Raw genomic sequence first — 19,980 nt, forward strand, 5'->3', positions numbered from 1 at the left:
AAGGTACAAAACTACTATCGATGTATAGCACACCATCAAGTACATATAATATCAGAAAAATAATTATCGAATTCAATAAGAAAACTAAGAAAACGCTAAAAAGGTGGAGCGGACAGTTTATTTACCTATGAAACGTAACTCCTGGCTCTTTCTTATCGCTGCTGCTTTTACACTTGAAAGCTGAACAACTAATATCCATTGTAATAAAGTTTATACAAAGTTCACTACACATAAACTATTAAAAATCGCTAAAATTGTCGTTGGTGACCAGCTGATGACTCATTCGTTGCCACCAAAAGAATGGCGTCTAAGGTCACAAATTCTGCTGCAGCCCGTATATGGGCGTTACATGTCCTTATATTCTTTAGTCATTGATTTACATAGTAGATAGAAACTCGAAAACTACTTGTATTGGTTAGTATGAAAATAAATCAACATCAATGCCTATGTGATCGATATTCCCGTATATATTTAGGTATCAAAAGGTGTAGCTTTTTAAGACGGAAAATTATTGTGCATTAAAACCAAATTAGCAAAAAATGGACTTTCATCGTTTTTCCCTTGTGCTCTTCATATGTCATTAGTTTTTTTTTAAATGGAGTTTTGGAGCTTATATGTATTCTGTAGATATTTCAGTTACAAAACATAACAATTTTATTTTGTAATTTTTTTACAGTGCAAATGGCGAAATATCCAGAGGATTTTTTCAAAGAGATGAATTCGCCACAGAGGTATAAATATTTTGTAAATATTTGTGTATTTAACACCCTTATTCTATTTTTATAAAGATCCTGAAACTACGCCAATGATCTGTGGTCAAATCGCACTGTAAATAAGCAAACGGGTTGTTTACATTTTGCTTGCATATGTTGGGTAAAAATAAATCGATGTATATGGTTAGCCTCTCTTTTATACATGTTTATGTACTGATTTAGACTAACTGAAACATAACATTGTCAAAAAAAGTTTTAGTTTAGTCTTATAAGAATTGAATTTAACATCATTAATTAACATCCACACATAAATATTTCAGTAGTCTGAAATGTAACACCAATAAATCGTTTGGTGTATTATGTATTACAAAACAAAATTAACTTTGATTATAATTCTTACCAATCTAACCCCATGTCATTTAGTTTCAATATGAAAAAAGCTGGAAGTAACGTTCATTTCTTAAATAATGAACGCGTCGCAGTTTGGAATTCACTGAATAGGCCTCTGTCTAATATCCACCAATTTTATCTCCCTTACTTGCAAATCGTGTTTGCTCTTCGCCGCAAACTTAATCAACGCCTGAGTGGAAACGTTCAACGCCTGTCTACAATCTAATCTAGTCAACTTTTCGCATTTGGCCAAGTGATCCAAACTGGCCTCGGTCACCAGTTTGGCGTGGCTCAGATCGAGACTGATCAGATTGACCACCGTGTTGGCCGGTTTGGTGGTCAACTGAGCGATGCCGGCGTCCGAAATGCGCGGGCACATGCTCAGGCTTAGGTGCTGGATGTTGGGCAAGTACTGGGTGACGTAGCGCATGGCTATGTCGGTAATGTCGGTGCCGGCTAACTTGAGAGTCTTCAGGTTGCGGAATCGGATCTTGTCGCCCGCTAAACCAGAACGAGCGTCGTTATTTGTACCTGATATTAATGTTTAGACATTAATATTTGGTTAAAATTTCGTTTTGGTTAAGATTCCTATACATAATGATTGTTAACACAAAATACATAAGCTACAACACAATACAACATGTTTCATACACATAACCTAAAAATATGCTACTTTTTTTAAGGTTAGTTCTGTATGAATATTCGGAAATTATAGAATGGAAGGTCACATATACCGTGTGGTGCATCGGAACATGGGACATAGGAAATCACATGTAAATTTTGAAAAGGTCAAATATTATCTCCTCAGATAATTTTATGCAAAAGTTGTATTAGACTTTTTTGAAGAGGCATTAAATTGTACTGTTGTCTAGAATTTCGTTTCATTTGGAGTAGTCATTTAAAAGTTAATTTGCAAAAATCTACCTTCAAATTAGTAAAATTAAAGCTTCATTCAGAACCTCCCAATTAGTGGTTTCAATTACACTTTATACTTTTTAAGCTTCATTCAGAACCTCGCAATTAGTGGTTTCAATTAGCGTAGCAGTTTGTTCACCTATTTCTAATGTAAGCATTCAGAACGTCATAATTGGTGGTAGTAATTTTCAATTAGTCGAAAAAGATAACAAACTTTTGACTTTTCCACTAATTATATTTCAAAATTTGCGAGGAATGTCATTTTGGCATTTGATTATCATCTATCAAGAAAAATTTTGGTTAGAAATCAAAAATTTATTGTTTTATAAGCTAAATATTATGCTTTCTCTATGGATACAACGGATACAACAGACTACCGCAAGCTGTTGCTAGGATATTTTATTAATTTTAATTGTGTTTTTTAGACATTGTGAATGATCGTGTGAGGAGTGAATTTAACAATCATTTGGGGTATTGTATGGCTGTGAATGAGGGCATGTAAACATTTTATTAATTAGTATAGTTTAATAAAGTTCCTTTAGTTATAAATATTTCTTTTATTTGTAAAATTATTGTGGATGTATTATGTGGTATGAGCGAGGCTTGCGAGTGATCGGGCAAAGTAAGTAATGAACCGTAATTATGTCTCTCTAATCACGAAATCAACTAATTCTTTTGTAGATAATCATTCCAATTCAGAAAAAAATTGACTATCCTTTCCAAACCACATAATTCTTGTAAACAAAAAAATGTGACATCGAATTTGACAATGACAAAATCATATTTTTGCTGGTATTTTAATTGTAGTTTTCTATTAGTACGAGAGCTAGCAACGTCGGAAAAACAAGTATTTTAAGACGTCTGGCTCTTTGACATATCGCTTACTATGCTCTCTAGAACAGCATGCGGCCCGTCTGGCTGCCGGTAAACGTTGCGTTCCCTACTGGGTATTGAAAGAAGATCCTATATTTTTAATAGTCCTTTAAATTCTAGTATTGAATATAAACCGACCGAGTCTCCATAGCTCAGCTCGTAGAGGTTCTGTAAAGTATTAAATATTTGTTTTTTTTAATCACCAGAATTATTTAATACTTTATTATCAGAGTATAAACGAAAATAAAATAAAAAAGTCTTTGCCCAGACCCCGATTCGAACTCCGATTCGATCGTCTTCCGATGCGCAGTAGTGAACGCAATCGGCAGCCAGACGGGCCGCATGCTGTTCCAGAGGGCATAGTAAAAGATATATCAAAGAGCCAGACGTCTTAAAATACTTTCTCGAAAACGTTGCTAGCTCTTAGACTATATGGACTGTATTATAAATTATTAGTAATTTGAAGGTAGATTTGTGCAAATAACTTTTAGATACCTATTCCAAATAAAACGAAATTCTAGATGAAAGTACAACTTTAACGCCTCTTCAAAAGTCTCAATATTTTTGCATAAAATCGTCTGGGGAGATAATATATTACCTTTTCAAAATTTACATGGGATTTCCTATGTCCAGTGTTCCGATGCACCATACACTATGTGTTTTTTTGTTGTGTTAACAATCACAATATAGGACAACAAAGTCAAGTAACACTTACCTAAGATTTCCCTTAAAGCTGAATCATTAAAATCGGAGATGTAGCTCAAATCGAGCACTTGCAAAATGGCCGAGTGGTTCGTCCTTAACGAAATGGCTGATTTTACATCTATACTCTGCAGATAGAGCTGTTTTAAATTGTTTAGCCTCTGTATGAGCCAAGGCAGCTGAAAGTGGTTAATTCTGCACCATTTGAGACTCAAAATTTCGGGTTGTCGTCGCACTGTGCCTTTTAGCATATCACTGGATATTTTTTTGTGGTCAAACTCCATGCGTTTCCAAAGTGACGGGTCGATGGAGTATGTAGCCCATGTTTTACAAACTATCAATAAAATATGTTAAAATTTATTATTAATAGGAATTATACTGTATAACAGGATGAAAACGACGTCGCTGTAAAGCTTGATTTTCATGCATCCGTTGTCCGACGATACGATGATTCTCGATGATTAAAGACTTCAATTGGTTAAACGTTTCTAATCAATCGAAGTCTTTAAATTCAACGAATAAAATTAATATCGTATCATCGTCGGATAACGGATGCATGAAAATCAAGCTTAAGGGTTGAAATAATATTATCATTCCAGCTTTACTATCGCTTTTGCTAAATTTAATGATAGTGATACAGTCTATCCAGAGAAAGAATATCTGACATTAGTGACAAATGTCTGTCAGTTTCTCTCAAAAAGAAAGTAAGAAAATATAAGACAGCTACATTTGTGTAACTTATACTTACATTTTCTTTCAATACATACAAAGTACCTATGTATTGAAAAAACAGTTATTGTAAAGTAGTTAAAAAGTTCAAAAAACTAACGCAGAAATAACTTTGAAAGTGGTAAAATGTGGTTACCAATCAAACTTACTTCTCTGGCTGCAATCAAGGGTAATAAAGCACCTTTATTGTTACATTCTCGTTCAAAATAGTTTATCAGGGAAGCTACAAGCTCTTTGCTTCGACTGTTTAAATGCTGCGGCATATTTTCAACACACAATTTCAAGAAATGCAATACAAAAACTCGAAAATTTAGTTCTTAAAAGAACTGTTTGTGCTTAAAAGAACAATTTTTAAAAAAATACGATGAAACTAGGCTAAAAACGAGAATTACTCACAAACATTCAACAACAACACGATATTATACAAAATAATGACTGACATGATAATTATCAAATAATAAACGACAACGTTGCTGAGCACGTTGTTGCAATGTGACCAACACAGCGATAATAAAATTCGGTTTAAACTAATTTTTGCAGTTTTAATCTAAATAAAATATGTTACAATCATTTGCTTTATAAAGTAAAATGAAGAGCTGCTCGGTATCTTAAATTATACAACAAATTCAAACATTTTTGCCAAAATTTCATTTAGTCAGGTTTATAGGCTTTAATGTCAATTTCGATATGATTGATGACGTGCACCGGAAAATGTTTTGCGATTACCGTAGGATAACAGCGGTGATTGAATATTCAAAAAGTAAATATGTGTATTACTGTCAGCATTTGTTGTCGCTAATATAAACAACAGCATCTAACAATCACATCATCTAGCCAGAGGCGCCAGATATAAGCTGAGACATCTAGGCTCAAACAGAAACATGACAGAAAATACTTTTGATGTAAAACGACAGACATGTCGATCATATAATGTATTACTGAATAGACTCTATGTATATTTTTATATGTTAGTTTTAGCGCTTAACAAGAACTTTAAATAAAAAAAAGCTCGCAGGTGTCAAATGTTATTTCTACACCTACTATAAAGTCGTTTTAATCCGATCATATGGTACCTAGAAATAAAAACTTACCTAGAGCGCAGTTAAGTAAATCTTTCGGTGATAAGTATCTAAATATAGATAATATAACCCGTTTGTCCAGGGCCAAGTTATTGGTCGGTACGAGAGGATTGAGCATCATGACGGGAGCGGGCCTCACGACGACCATGGGTTTCTTCAGTACTTTCGTCGTGTTCGATACGATTTGCTGCGCCAGCTGCATTCTAAACGCCGTCTTCCTGTTATTGTCGTTTGACGGCAGTGGCGCCATCTTTGTGTCGACTTCCGAGTTTTCGCTGGATCGTCGTTTTTTGATTGGTAGTAAGTCCTAAAAAAATATTATTAACTAAAAAGATTCAGTGGCGGTTTGGTTATTAAAGGCACAAGAGCACACGCCCACCCACCAGCCAAATTTTATGTTAGTGAAGATGGAAAAGAAAACATCCCGTAAGCAAAATCAGTACTATAATCTGTACAGTGATGCATGAGGAAAGGTCAATACATCAGGTTTGTGTTTTCAGGACTCATAAGCAAACATAAAAGTAAATATAAATATTTGTCCAGAACGGCTTTGTTTTCAAGATATAAGCAGATCCTCGAAATTAGTAGTTTGAATTAGCGTAGAAGTTAGTTCATATAATTTCAATGTAAACAATCAGAACGTCAAAATTAGTGGTAGTAATTTTCAATTAATAGAACAAAATAACAAACTTTAACTTTTTCCACCAATCATACTTCAAAATTTGCGAGTAATGTCATTTGGTCTCACCAATAATTTGGTCCCTGCAAGAGCGTTGAAGTCATGATTACTAAATCCCGCTTAGGATGGACTGGTTACGTATGCAGAATGCAAGAAAATCGCCTAACAAAATCTCTTCTTTACGGGAACTTCTAGACCGTAAGAGGAAACTTAAAAGGTACAAGGACATTTTCCACGAAAACTTAAAGGGGATAAACATGCAGAATCAGTGGGAAGAAGCAGCGCACAATACAACGCAATGGAGAACTGTAAACTCAGTAACAGCGACAACCAAAAAGTAAAGAGGCAACAAAGTAATGAGATTTTTGAATGTCCGGAGTGCGGAAGAGAGATAACATCACGTATCGGGCTTTTCAGTCACAGAAAAGCTTATGAAAAAAAAAACGACTTGCGTAACCATCTTCTCATGCGTGTCAAATACTCGTCAGCGAGTAATGACAGTAGTAGTCGTAGTATTAGTATGTGTCAGTATATTTTTTTTTACTTTCTGTTGCAATTTCTTTTAGTTCTAGACTAGTGAAGTCACTTACCTTTGAGTCTTTTTGGTCATTTTCACTTCCAGAATCCGAATGTGTATCAGGTTGCATTTTGTTTTCAAACGCGCTGGAAGCGTCCGAACTTATACTAATTCTTCTTATGTCCGACGATTTCTGTCTCGCCCTGAAATGCCTCGGCCGATAGTCCGTGTTTTTACCTAATTTGCAACATAGAGGGCATTCCCAGGAGTTTGGCATGTCTTCGTTAATGTATCCGGTAAAGTCTTGACATAAGCGTTGTATACAAGGAGGATGGGCTATTTCATAACAGACCTATAAAGAAAATATCAAATAACCAATAATAATTTTTGAACATCGACTACTGCTACAAAAAAGACTTAACAGATCCAATAACAAGACTAAACTCTAGTATAAATATGTCAGAAATACTTACAGAACATTCCATAAGAGAACTGGCCGTATCGCATCGTTGAGGTCCTTTTTGTAAAGGAGCTACAGGGGTCTGCATCCAACCATCTAAGCCACATCTAAAACATAATTATGTTAAGTTTATTTATTTTTCAATTAAAAAAACAGTACGGTCTGACAGACGGATCTAAATTTACTGGGCAACTATAAGGGAAACGCAATTTTCTAAAAACATTTTCATTCATAAAATATCCAAAAGTGTGCGGTGTTTTATGAAAAAAAAATCTATATTTTCCACTAAACTTTATAATATTACTAGTTGCCCCGGCAAACGTTTTTTTGCCATATAAATATTGTTTATGGAACAACAGACATTTTTATTCACGGGGTTGATGGTAGAAGGGTAAAAATGTAGGGTATTATGTATTTTTAATGCCACATCATAAAAAAAATAAAATAAATTACCCAAAAAATAAAAAGGGTGGACCACCCTTATCACTTAGGGGTATAAAAAATAGATAACGACCTATCCCCAGACTTACTGAATATGCATATAAAATTTCAATAAAATCGGTCAAGCCGTTTCAGAGTATGGTAACTAAAACTGTGACCGGAGAATTTTATATATTAGATTTTATTTTAAATGTATCTGCATATTTTTAAGATTTGCTAAATATAGTAATATTTTTTAGAAATCGTGTACTAATTATATGCACGAATCAAGTTAAAGGTTTAAATACAATACAATAACACCGCCACTGAATATTTGAATACTGGTCAATATTTCTACTATTTCTGAGAGGGACATAAAATTGGGAGTAGCAGTAATACTTTCAGCAGTAATACTTTTCAGGCCAACAGGAATACGTGCGAAAATCTACACCAATCAGGTTGGTTGAGGGTGACATGATGAATTTACCCAGCGTTGCCGGCTTACCCGAAGCGGATGATATCTTTCACCTTTTACCTCTAATATTTACCTTTTGTAATAGACAAAATGAAGGAAATCAGACAATTAAATAAAGATACATCTAACAACAAGCACTACATGAAAATTAACAAAATATATAATTATGTATGCTGGAGTAAACTAAAAATCAATTAAATTTATATTTAATATCAAGCAATTTTGCTTTTTTTGCTTCAGATCCATCCGTCAGATAATGAATTGTAATTTTCTACCTTGCGCAAGCTGCCGTCACTGGTAACATCGGTTGCAAACACTGTCTCATGTTGCAAGTCTGCTTGGCTCTACCTGGTCCACCGAATTTAACCATATCCAGACAAAAAGTACACTCGCCACAATCTGCTCTTTGACACGCTGAACATTTTTTACACCTAAAATTATAGATTTTTTTATTATGTCGTGTCCTTTTATATTGTAGCAAATGTGTTGACCATTTTATGTCGTGGTGCTTGGACCACACATGATCTGCAATGCCCGACTTCATTGTTTCACCTCTTTCGGTATGTTTTTTGATGTTCGTCAAGTCGTACAATGTAGAGGACGTTTTGTCTCTCCAATATAGGACTCACCGCATTCGTAGGTACCTGCACAAGGTAGATGCACTCTCTCATGATTCAAGTTTTGTTTTTGTTAGGACACTTCTTAGAGTAGTATCAGACTTAAAAACTCACAGATTTCGCAATCGTTGCAACCATCAGAGACATTGGAAATGATAACACCACATATAAAACATAATTAACGTTATATATTTGCAGCTAAACTTGATCATTCTTAATAATAATAACTAATAATGATTAGAAGAAAAAATAAACATAATTAAAAAAAGAATTAATAGAGAGTAGTTCAACGTTATTTTGTTTTATTTTAGGTTTGTTTAAATATTTAAAACTGGAAGCTTTCGAAATGTGGATATACCGCAGAATCCTCAAGATACCATGGGCGGCCAAGATAAGAAACGAGGATTTACTAAGACGTGTTAATAGAGAACGTGAACTCTTCAACACTATAAAAAAAAAGAAAGACCGCATACCTGGGTCACGTCATGCGTAACCATAAATACACATTTTTCCAGTTGATTATCGAGGGCAAGATCGAGGGCAAAAGAGGTTTGGGACAGAAAAAAATGTCATGGCTGCGGAACATAAGACAGTGCACAGGCATTAGTAACATACAGGCGCTGATCCACACAGCCAGAGATAGGGAAGCCATGGAAAATGTGGTCGCAAACATCCATTAATGGATAAGCAGAGAAAGAAGAAGAAGAAATATTTAAATATTCATAATATATTTTATAACACCTTATAAAAATAGCCTTGATTTTTCATGCAGATACCTTGAAATTAAGTAAATATATTATATCTTTTAATCCTTAAATCCTTTCTGAAATATATCAATACCTAAATAAAAATATCATTTCATTACAAACAACATAAATAATTGTCAAATCATTGTCAACACAAAGTTGTCAATTGAAAAATCAAAAATTACGAAAATAGTACTGTTTTGTAACCTTTGCAAATATCAATATCAATCTATTCAATTTTATAATCGCCCCCCGTAGCATAGTCGTCAAGTAATAGCTTTGTTCGGGTTCTTACCGATTCTGAATTCTGAACCGTCCTAGAACTCTGCCGCGTATGCGCTAATGAAATAATTTCTCCATATTTCCTTCTGCGCATGCGTATCACAGTTCTAGGACGGTTCAAAATCGGTAATAAGAAAAACCCGAAGTAAGCTAATATCGTCGGGACTAACAAAATTAAACCTCGTATATCGCCGAGACTTTCGTGCTGTCAGGCCATTCACCTAAATTAGGCACCCCGCGACAAAGTTTTCATGCTTTAATTTGGTCGAATGTGCGGCTAGTGCGACACCGTTGCTGACGACCTTGAAAGAAAACTCGAAATTTGGGCCCCATATACGAACATAAACATTTCCAATGTTAAAACAGTTTTAATTTTATATTGCTTAGCTATTCGCCTAATCTCCGATGTTCCTTTCACATATGTAATTGTCAAGAGAGAGAGAGAGAGAGAGAGAGCATCCTCCTTAGGCTGGCGCACCAATGAGTCGGACCTGCAATTGGACATAATATTGTCTAGGGATTTTTCAGAGTAACCATTCTGAAGCAAATCGGTTTTAATATTACTTAGATCAAAATTCAGATATTCTTGGTCACTGCATATAGCGGAAGTCCAAAATTCTTTTAGTTTCAACAATGGATCATTGCCTACTACATTCAAAGTAACGTTCTCAATCTACCTTATGAAGCAAAAAGTACCACTAACCTCGTTCGTCGTCTCCGAGGCCCTCCTTTGTCTCCAGAAGCAGAACCCGGTATAGATTTCGGGCCCTTAAACGTAGATGGCGGTTTAGGAATTTTAGGAACGTTCTGGTTAATATTGGTCTTATTGTACTGCCTTCGTTTGTCAGGGTCCTCCGGTACTAAAACAAATACATGTTTTAAAATAGGTTACAATGTGACATAACCTTAATATTTACGACTAAGAACTGCTTTGTTCGTTATCGCCAGCTCCCTGATGTCCTGCCGGTGTATACCTATCAACGTTCTCACATCTTGAATAAGGGCTATAGGATCCCTTATGAGGTCTGGAAGATTTTTCTTGTTAGGTGGTAGCAAGTGAAGGTACCGTACAATATCCTATAAATTTAGTTATAATAACAATCGTAAGAGGTAAAATAATATAAGATTTTTTTTTTACTTTTAATCCATGGAGTTCGGCTTGGGTCAAGTGAATGTGCGGTCGATCAGGTGGTATTGGAGCATCTTGGCCAGTGGTCAAATGGGAGTTCCCTAAAAGGCAGTGAACGTAGCGTTCGAGAACGTACCATAGCATTTCCGTGAAGAAGGGGTATCGAAATTTTTGTGGCACCTAAATTAAACAAATACTATGTGACATAGGATCATAAAATATATAAATATACAGAACGTTTGTAAATGAGTTGTAAAATATGAGCCATAATTTTATAGGGTCATTTCCAACTTTACGCTGTTTTTTTTTCGAGTTTAATTTAAATTTTATTTACGCAAACTCGTGATAGTGGAAAAGTGACATTAAAAAAACTTAAAAAGCTGTGTGAACTGTGAACTGCAAAAAACAGCATTGCTTATTATCGGTTTTCAAAAAATTATCCTCATATTAACTATGATACAAAGAAAACAAGGAATGATATTGCGCAGGTTGGTCACTACGTCACAGGTGATAAACGGCACCACTGGTCGGCAAGTTCCGCGCGTCAATTTCAAATTGTCAAACAGATGACACATAATAAATTTGAAAATAATTTTTCAAATGTCATGCTCGATGACTTTTGGGGTTATGTCCTAATTCTTCCCTATTTTAGGTCTTTTTTTATTAGTGGCAATTGAACAATATGGATATTTTTTGTATGGCATATGACCTCTCTGGTGATATGCGCAAACTGAACGAATTGGATCCGCTATCGATCATACCTTGTTTTCTTTGTAGCATGTTTTACAACCGTGTGTTAATATTGTTAGACCCGGAGGATATGAGCACAGATTAGGTATCCTATAAGTATACAGATAAAAATCTTGTCCCTAATTCATGGTACGAAAATTATTTTTTATGACGATGAGCAAACAAACGAGTAAATTTTCTTGTGCGCAAAAATAAACTCCCGTTTAAACAGCGTAATAACTGGGCCGGTCAGCGCTGTGCACAATTTTAGAGGCAATAAGTGGGCGTGTACAAACTAGTAACCTAACTAGTGCGCGACTCCGAAAATTGGAACCACGAAAAACAATTCTTTTGACGATAAGTTTATAATCTGTGATATGAGTCTCTAACTGTGACCTAGGCATTATAATGAATATTATAGGTAATACAGTAATTATGTTTTTGCTTCCCACTGTTTTTACTGTTTTTATATTTTAGGTATTTCATACATATCCTTATATAAAGTAAAGTGTCTTATATGTAACACACTGTATTTTATTTATAAAATTAAAAGAAAATAATAATAAATTTGAATAAATAATACTTGGCGATATAATTCCGGAAAAAGCCGAACCGCTCCGAAATGATCAAAAGTTTTCGATCGTGTCCGATGCAAAAACAGCGCCAAATAGTAAATAGTATTTACATTGTTCTTACGGGCACTTTTCAATCTAAACTTGTTTCATTTATATATGCTCCCTTCACGGTATTTTTATTCAATGCTTTGGTCTAGACAGATTTAAGAATAGAAATGATTACTTACTTTTGTCGTATCTTCGACTTGAGCAATTTTAAGCTGCTTCTCTATTCCGAAAGAGTGCAAAAAGTTGCCACCAAAAACCAACGAATCTAACGGAGTGTATACAGCATGTATCCATCCTGTTGGTATGAAAAACGTATTTCCAGCATGTAAAACTATCCTGAAAACACATAAACAGTCTAATTTCCTATACAATTTAATGGTTTGATTCTTACCTGGCACATTTTTCTACCGTATCTCCGAAAAATATATCGGACTGCTTTCCAGAGAGACACCAACGTTCATAGAGATCAATATTGTGTTCGGTGGGTGGAATCAGCCAAAAGACTTTACAACCTATGAAAAAAAAACCTTGATTAGTTTTGTTGTGGAAAAGAAGTTCGTTTCCAGCGGCAAAGCTTATATTGAGATGATGAGTCGCATCCCATCAAAATATTGCAATACGTTTTTATTTAAAAAAGTCACTCCAACAATAAATTAAAATTCTCAGGATGAAAATAGATATTTAAGGTAAATTTGCATTGTGAACTTTTTCAGTTGTTTTAGTTCAAATTCAAATCAAGTCCAAAAATCAATATCTATTTACTAACAAAATAAAACTTATCATTAATCTCTTAAGATAAAAATTATTAACAAACCTTTCAGTATGTGGTACCAAACAGATGTTCCGCCAAAATCGACGTGAAAATCTGTGTAACAACCCTTTACTGACATGAGACAGTATTTTTGTACTTTGGGGTATTTCATTTCTTCTAGGACATTTGTAGCTTCTATTTGGCTCTCCTTAAGGTGTCTGGGCCAAACGCAGTCAACCCAGTCAATTTGCCTATTAATACAGAATTAAGTATTATACAGGGTGATCCGAACTGTATTCCGGAAACTTTGGCAGCATATTCTGCAGACAAAAATAAGTAAAAAAGTTCGTATAAATGTATGTTCTAAAATGCTTAGTTTTGGAGATACAGGGTGTAGAAGTTTCATTTTTATTTCCATTTTTCCTGATAATTTCTGAAGTAACGTCAATATTTGGATGAAAATTGGTGTCTGGGAGTTTTTTGATATGAGAAATTTGATTTTGATGTCAATATGACTCCTCTTTGTAGGAGGCGCCACCTACATATGTTTTAACTGTTTTGAAGAGTAATAATTTCTCGTCTGTACCTGCATAAAACTACTGAGTAAAAAATATACATTTACGAAGTTTTTTACGTAAAGAAGGTCTCTTGGTAAAAATCGCTACGAGTAATGGTTCTCGAGATGTTTGGAATCGAAATTATCAAAATCTGTCATGATTGACATAAATTAAACATGTTGACTAAATAGTTATTAGAATGAAATCATAAATTTGAAATGTTTTTGTGCCAAAAGTTTAACAGAAACTGTTTTATCATCATTTTTTTGCAGAAAAATGTATGATAAATTTAAAAAAATAAAAATTTCCAAAATTTATTATTTCAGTCAAAGAACTATCCACTCAACGTGTTTATTTTTTGTCAATAATGACATGAATTGACTAGTTCCATTCTAAATATCTTGAGAACGGTTGCTCGTAGCGATTTTTACCAATGCAAAATCACGGAAATTAATATTTTTTTACTCAGTAGTTTTATACAGGTACGGACGAAAAGTTATTACTCTTCAAAATAGTTAAAACATATGTAGGTGGCCCCCTACAAAGAGGAGTCATATTGACATCAAAATCAAATTTCTCATATCAAAAAACTCATCAACCAATTTTCATCCAAATATTGACGTTACTTCAGAAATTATCTGGAAAAAATCGAAATAAAAATGTAACTTCTACACCCTGTATCTCCGAAACTAAGCATTTTAGAACATATTTTTATACAAACTTTTTTACTTATTTTTATCTGCAAAATATGTGGCCGATGTTTCCGGAATACAATTCGGACCACCCTGTATACAATATTAATATCCCCCTTCTACATACATAACTACATTATACATTAACTACATAACATTTTGAAAGTCGCTTATTACACGATGGTAAAATACCGGGTGTTTTTCAAAAATGGATAACTCCGACATCTTTTTCAAATAAAAAAACGAGATTTAGTATGTTAATTCAGTTCAAGTAAAACGTTTTTAAAACGGTTTTACTCCTGATACGTTTTGACTCAACAAAAAAAACTAATAAGAAGATGCGCAACCTTATGGCCGATTTCGTGGTACAAAATCTGTCCGAGATGTAGCTGCTGCAGTGCCTTCTATTAAAAGATCAGCCTACGGGCGGACTTTTGTTTACTTCATCAGCTGTACATACTTAGATATTGGGTTAGATTCCGTTTCATATTTTGTCGGTTGATTTTTGGTTTTAACTCTTTGATTTTTGGTATTATTTATTATTGTAGTGCAAAAAACTAATTATTTTGGTGTTGAAGTGACATAAACTACTACCAGATATATGGTCACTCTCGGTTTCGCATAAAAAATAGAAATTTTAAAAATTACACGTTGTGCAAGTGATTTAACCTAAAAGTGCCCATACATTTTTACTTATCGTGATTTTTGTGTGTGTTTTTTAAGACTCTAACAATTCATCAATAAAGCTTAAGTGGAGTGTGTTATTGGTGCTATGCCTCATCTTTGTTGTGTTCCTGGTGGAAAGGATAGTTATTATACTAGGCAGCCTAAAGTGTCCGGAAGAGCAAGAAAAGTGGGTACGAGTTATAAATCAAGAGAATTTTATTGAAAATATCTTTAATAAATTTAAAAATAATATTCTCCCATGATGGTATTAATGAAAACTGGACAATTATGTTTATTTTATTCATATTGTGGAATCTCCACTCCAAGTGTTGCCGGTTCAGCTTCGATAGATTCAAACACGTAAGTAGGTATTATGAACTAGGGAAAAATAAAGAATATGTGTATTAGAGATCATGAAAAAGATTATTATTTTGAGTTCAAATTTTAAAAAAGATTTTTGTAAAGACAAGACTGATACAGTTTAAAAGAAGAATGTGTTTTTGTTTGATAATATATAATGTATGTTAAGCATAACATATATTTGTTCAGTAATTTTTAATGAATAGTATTGATTATTTATAATACCAAATTAATATCAAATATTTAAGTGATGGCTGAATACAATATGAATAAAATAACAATAAAATTGGTATATTTGCATAATACAAAATTAAGTTTTAAGAATAAAGGTGTTACTAAAAAATACTAAGAAATTCATATTTCTTTGTTTTAATTGGTCTAATGTTATTTACATTTTACGTAAGAATTATACCGTATCATCGAAAAAAATCGGCGTCTAGTTGGCTTGGAAATGAATATCGATGACATTCCCTAAATAACTGTACACATAAAATAATTAACTAGAATTTTACAATCTTGGAAAATTTGATATTCTTGAACCTTGATTCTAAATATTCTAAATTTTTTGATTTTCTTGGAATTTAGGTTCGGGAAAAACGCTGATTGATTTTTCATTTGGTTTTTCATTATTTTTATTTGGTTTAAAAAAACGGTTCGGCTAACATTATAGCCTCCATCAGTGTTGTGTCATATGAAAAATAGTGTCGAATATAATCCAAAAATTGCATATAAAATATTCACACCACGCACATAATGTTTACTGCGTACTCCATAGTCAATGTAGATAATTTTAGTGTTAAGAATAATAATTTTAAAAATATGTGGTCATCTTTTGATAAGTTTATATTAGTTTATTAATTGCAGTAAACATTATGAGGTGTGAATTATATTGTATATGTAATTTTTGGATTATATTCGACACTATTTTTCTCATATGACACAACAGTGAAGGCTATAGTTAGCCGAAACGTTTTTTTTAAACCAAATAAAAATAATGAAAACCCAAATGAAAACTTAATCAGCGTTTTTCCCGAACCTAAAATCCCAAGAAAATCAAAAATTTTAGAATAATTTAACATATAAAATGCCAGCGATCTTCATTTCATAGCCATCGCTGACGCCTTTTTTTAGATAATATTGTATTATTTGTAAATATAATTTTTCGAACATTGATACTTGCAAAATATACATATAAATTTTGTGAATGCAAATAATAATACATCACTATTAGTAAATATTAAATGTTTTTTGTTAAATTAGATCGATTTTCAAACCCTAAAATTTAAAATATATTTACATTTTACCCATTATCTTATGTACCTATACATTATTTGTACATTGTAAAACATTTGCTGCATTTGTATGGTTCATAGTTTATTTGCCAAAGTATTTATTACTATAAATAGGTATATATGTTGTAGTTATTAACTGTATATTATGTATATTTCATTTAAACTATATCACTTTTAAAATACAAACCAAAAATCTGAGGAATAATTATGTTTTCCATGTATTCTACAACATATTTATTAATCCGTTATATCTAACTAGCGTGACGTCATAAATCTCGCCCGTAGGCTGATCTTTTAATAGAAGGCACTGGCTGCTGATACCGTCGCTGCTAGTCAACCTGTCTTAGATTTAGTTTACAGCGCAGCGGATAAAGAATACTGTACCTTAGTTCTGCTCAGTGTTGTTACAATAGGTACAATTGTACTATTTTGGGTACATTTGATAGTCAAGGAGTACATAGGTACAATTGCAAGAAAAAATGTACAATTCTTACTTCTCAAACCCAAACTAACCCAAACTTAAACCCACGTACATATTTTTTAGACGAACGGTGATACGCGATGCGTGGATTTGAAATGCGGGTCGCTAGGAGCAGAGGCACAGAATTATACATCACTTGAAATGCTGTTCAAGCCGCACGGATGTCAAACGTAAGTTTCATATCCGTGCGGTGAGTAGGAGGGGGGCTAATCACAGCGACCTTAGAGATCTATTGTGTCCCGATGTCAAACGTGACGTCACGCAATTAGTTCCCATTTAACCAACGCTATTCAAAGCTCTTTGTAGCTTCTGTATTGCTGTCCTCCATTTGCGAATTTCAAGTTCCAGAGCTTTACGCCCTGGGCTGCTCAGAACGGTTCTGAAAGGAGCTGTGCGAGATAGCCTGGTGCCTCCATATGGCGCGCAACCAGTTCTGAACTTTATGACTCAATTGAATGGAGGGAGAGTATCGCGTTCTTGAACAGTGCAGAGCTGCTCAACTGCGTGAAAGGAGGACAGCATATGGTGTATAATTCTGTGAGGGTGCATCCACATTATCCTAAAAAAGCGGATCGGCGGCGGTGTATCGGCGTAACGACCTTGAATCGATTTCCAGCAATTCTATTGGCTGAAAAATTCGTCTGTCAGAAATTTTATCTGTCAAATTCACCTGGCAAAAATTTCAGCCAATAGAATTGCAGGAAATTGATTCAAGGTCGTTAAGCCAATACGCCGTTCCGCTGTTTTTAGGATAGTGTGGATGCACCCTACGTACCAAAACTTGGTAAAAAGGTAAATAGAGAGATCACATGACCCCACATTTTTGCACCAAAAATGTACAATCCCGCTTAAAAAAGTACAATTTCGACACCATTTATAGTACAAAAATTTTTGCCCTTGTAACAACGCTGGTTCTGCTTTCAGTCGACAGAATGGATGGTTGCCGGACACAGTGTTGCCAGAACTACGGATTAATCCGTAGATTTACCGATTTTAAGCACAGTACGTTAATAATACGGATTTTCTTTCTATCATTAAACAATTTAATATAACATTATATGATTAAACAAAGAACGACGTCAGAGTTGACCTGGAAATGAAGATTGCTGTTATTTCAATTGTAAAATATTATGGTAAATGTCAATAGTCGACGTTTCCAAGTCAACTAAACGACTTTTTCGATCATACGAAATATTCGGTACCCAGGGCCCAGTTACTCTTATGGTGCATTAAATTAGAAATTAACGATCAGTCCCACTATAGATGGTGCTAGTTGACGTCGTGTATGTATGGTTGCAGAACAATTCAACGGTTACGATTGGCTCGGTCTTTAAATTAATTTTATGAATTTTGCGATTGGTTTCCCTCTTCCGTCCCCTCTGTTCTTCAAATACTCCTTCATATATGCTCCAAACTATCTTTAAGCTGGCTTTATTTTGTTTTTAATATAAAAGGTATTTCTCGTGCTTGTTATTGTATTCCAAACTAGTTTATATTATATTATTCAAAGGTAGGCATATTTCTTAGCGCTTCTTGAACTATACAACTGTATTTATGCAACGAGATGAATTTTCAAAGTAAAAGCAGCCTACAGGATAAAATTTACATATACGTCGTACCAAACTAAATTCATAATTTATAACGACAAAAATATACTTATCAGAAAGGTACCCGATGGTTGTATCGATACCCGATAATCAAGGTCAAATATATTACAGATATTACACATTTTAATATGGCAACACTGTAACGCTTTCAGTTCCACACCGTCTTTGATATGCCTTCGCTAGCCGAATTGAAAATGAGTGTTTTATGCGTTGGCTGCAGAACGACTAGAGGCTCTACCGTATAGCACGTGAGACGTAAGGGGAAATCAAATCAACCTTGTCACGTCTTTGCTCATTAGATTGCGTTCTTCTCAATTCTTTCAATCAACGCTACAACGCTTGAGACGCGCAAAGCTCACCGCTCATGCGGTGTCAATATGAACGTACACTTAGGTAGGTATTAAGACGAGCACACAATCTGCAATAAAAAAAACCGTTGCACCTGTTGCCAGGAACTGCATTTGTTACCTGACTACGGTGGGGCTTTGTATGTAATACTCCAGCTTGGTGTGGGAGAATTCCAGGGAGATGACGTTAAGCAGTCGGGTTTTGTTCGGCTCCTCATAGTACTTCTGCCACTCCTTCATGGTCATCTCGCTGTTCTTTTGCGTGCTGACGTCCATCACGTCGAGGAGCCGGCGCGACCCGACGCTCACCCTTACGTCGTTGATCGAAAAATTGGAAGACGGAACGCGCAGACCTAGAACAAAACGAAGAAAACTTTATCTAACTGCATCCTATACAACTACTCTAAAATACTCTTACTGAGCGATTAACAAGCATTTAAATAGTTGGCTAATCTGATTATGCTAATCAAATATCTAAATAATGAAAACATTTTTTTAGCCGACCATACCAACAGGTATGGTAGGCTATTAAGATCGGCAAAAAAAGTTTTTTTTAATTTCACTCAAAATGAGTTATTTGTGTCATAAATGACCTAAACACAAAAAATGTTCTGTCTGTCCGTCTGTAACACGATAACTTAAAAACTGCTAAACCGATTTTAACCAAATTTGGCACAAAAATACTATGGCACCCGAGAATCTGGCTATTAGTTTTTAGTGGGGGTGAGGGGTATGGGAGGGGGTTAAAATTTTTTAAAAATCGTAACTCCAAAATTACAGTAGCTAGCGAAACGCGGTTTTCAATTTAAGATTAGGAATAATATATTGCAACAAAATTTGTAATAACATCAAAATCAGTCAAAGTCGCAGTTTTTCAGATATTCCGTGTTTCCGTAGTCCGTTTTTGAGAAAATCCGTGTGGAGAACTCCAAACTCCCATCGGACGCGACCCCAGGTGGCGGATAGGGGAAATAACCGCGGCCCAAAATTGGAAAAATTCCTTTACTTTGAAACTAAAAGACTGCCTACCAACTTTTTATTAACATATTTTAGTATGGGCGGCTATACGTGCCTCCCGGCGCCAATTTTTTTGTTTAAGTGTTGTTGGTTTGATGTGGACCCGGCATAAGACTTAAGTCGCGCTCTGTA

The 19,980-nt window shown here is 34.4% G+C and overlaps 1 protein-coding gene across 3 annotated transcripts in view; it reads right to left on the bottom strand.

The window, feature by feature from the left end:
• Window positions 1–239: 239 nt before the first annotated feature.
• Window positions 240–19,980, bottom strand: part of LOC115881558 (jmjC domain-containing histone demethylation protein 1-like) — a 57,203-nt gene continuing 37,462 nt past the window's right edge. For 2 of the 3 annotated variants that reach the window (XM_030899098.1, XM_030899100.1), the window contains exons 3-15: window positions 18,953–19,184; window positions 12,893–13,080; window positions 12,470–12,590; window positions 12,258–12,414; window positions 10,736–10,906; window positions 10,515–10,674; window positions 10,301–10,457; window positions 8,228–8,383; window positions 7,071–7,164; window positions 6,671–6,949; window positions 5,414–5,708; window positions 3,607–3,927; window positions 240–1,634 (exon numbers count right to left, since the gene is read on the bottom strand). In XM_030899098.1, coding sequence (XP_030754958.1) covers window positions 1,204–1,634; window positions 3,607–3,927; window positions 5,414–5,708; window positions 6,671–6,949; window positions 7,071–7,164; window positions 8,228–8,383; window positions 10,301–10,457; window positions 10,515–10,674; window positions 10,736–10,906; window positions 12,258–12,414; window positions 12,470–12,590; window positions 12,893–13,080; window positions 18,953–19,184 — 2,762 coding nt within the window. In that variant the 3' untranslated portion in view covers window positions 240–1,203. The remainder of the gene's footprint in view (window positions 1,635–3,606; window positions 3,928–5,413; window positions 5,709–6,670; window positions 6,950–7,070; window positions 7,165–8,227; window positions 8,384–10,300; window positions 10,458–10,514; window positions 10,675–10,735; window positions 10,907–12,257; window positions 12,415–12,469; window positions 12,591–12,892; window positions 13,081–18,952; window positions 19,185–19,980) is intronic. The other variant, XM_030899099.1, reaches the window with a different exon arrangement.

Source organism: Sitophilus oryzae, unplaced genomic scaffold (genome assembly GCF_002938485.1).
Source record: "Sitophilus oryzae breed Bouriz unplaced genomic scaffold, Soryzae_2.0 scaffold_172_pilon_pilon, whole genome shotgun sequence".
NCBI classification, from domain to species: Eukaryota; Metazoa; Arthropoda; class Insecta; order Coleoptera; family Curculionidae; genus Sitophilus; species Sitophilus oryzae.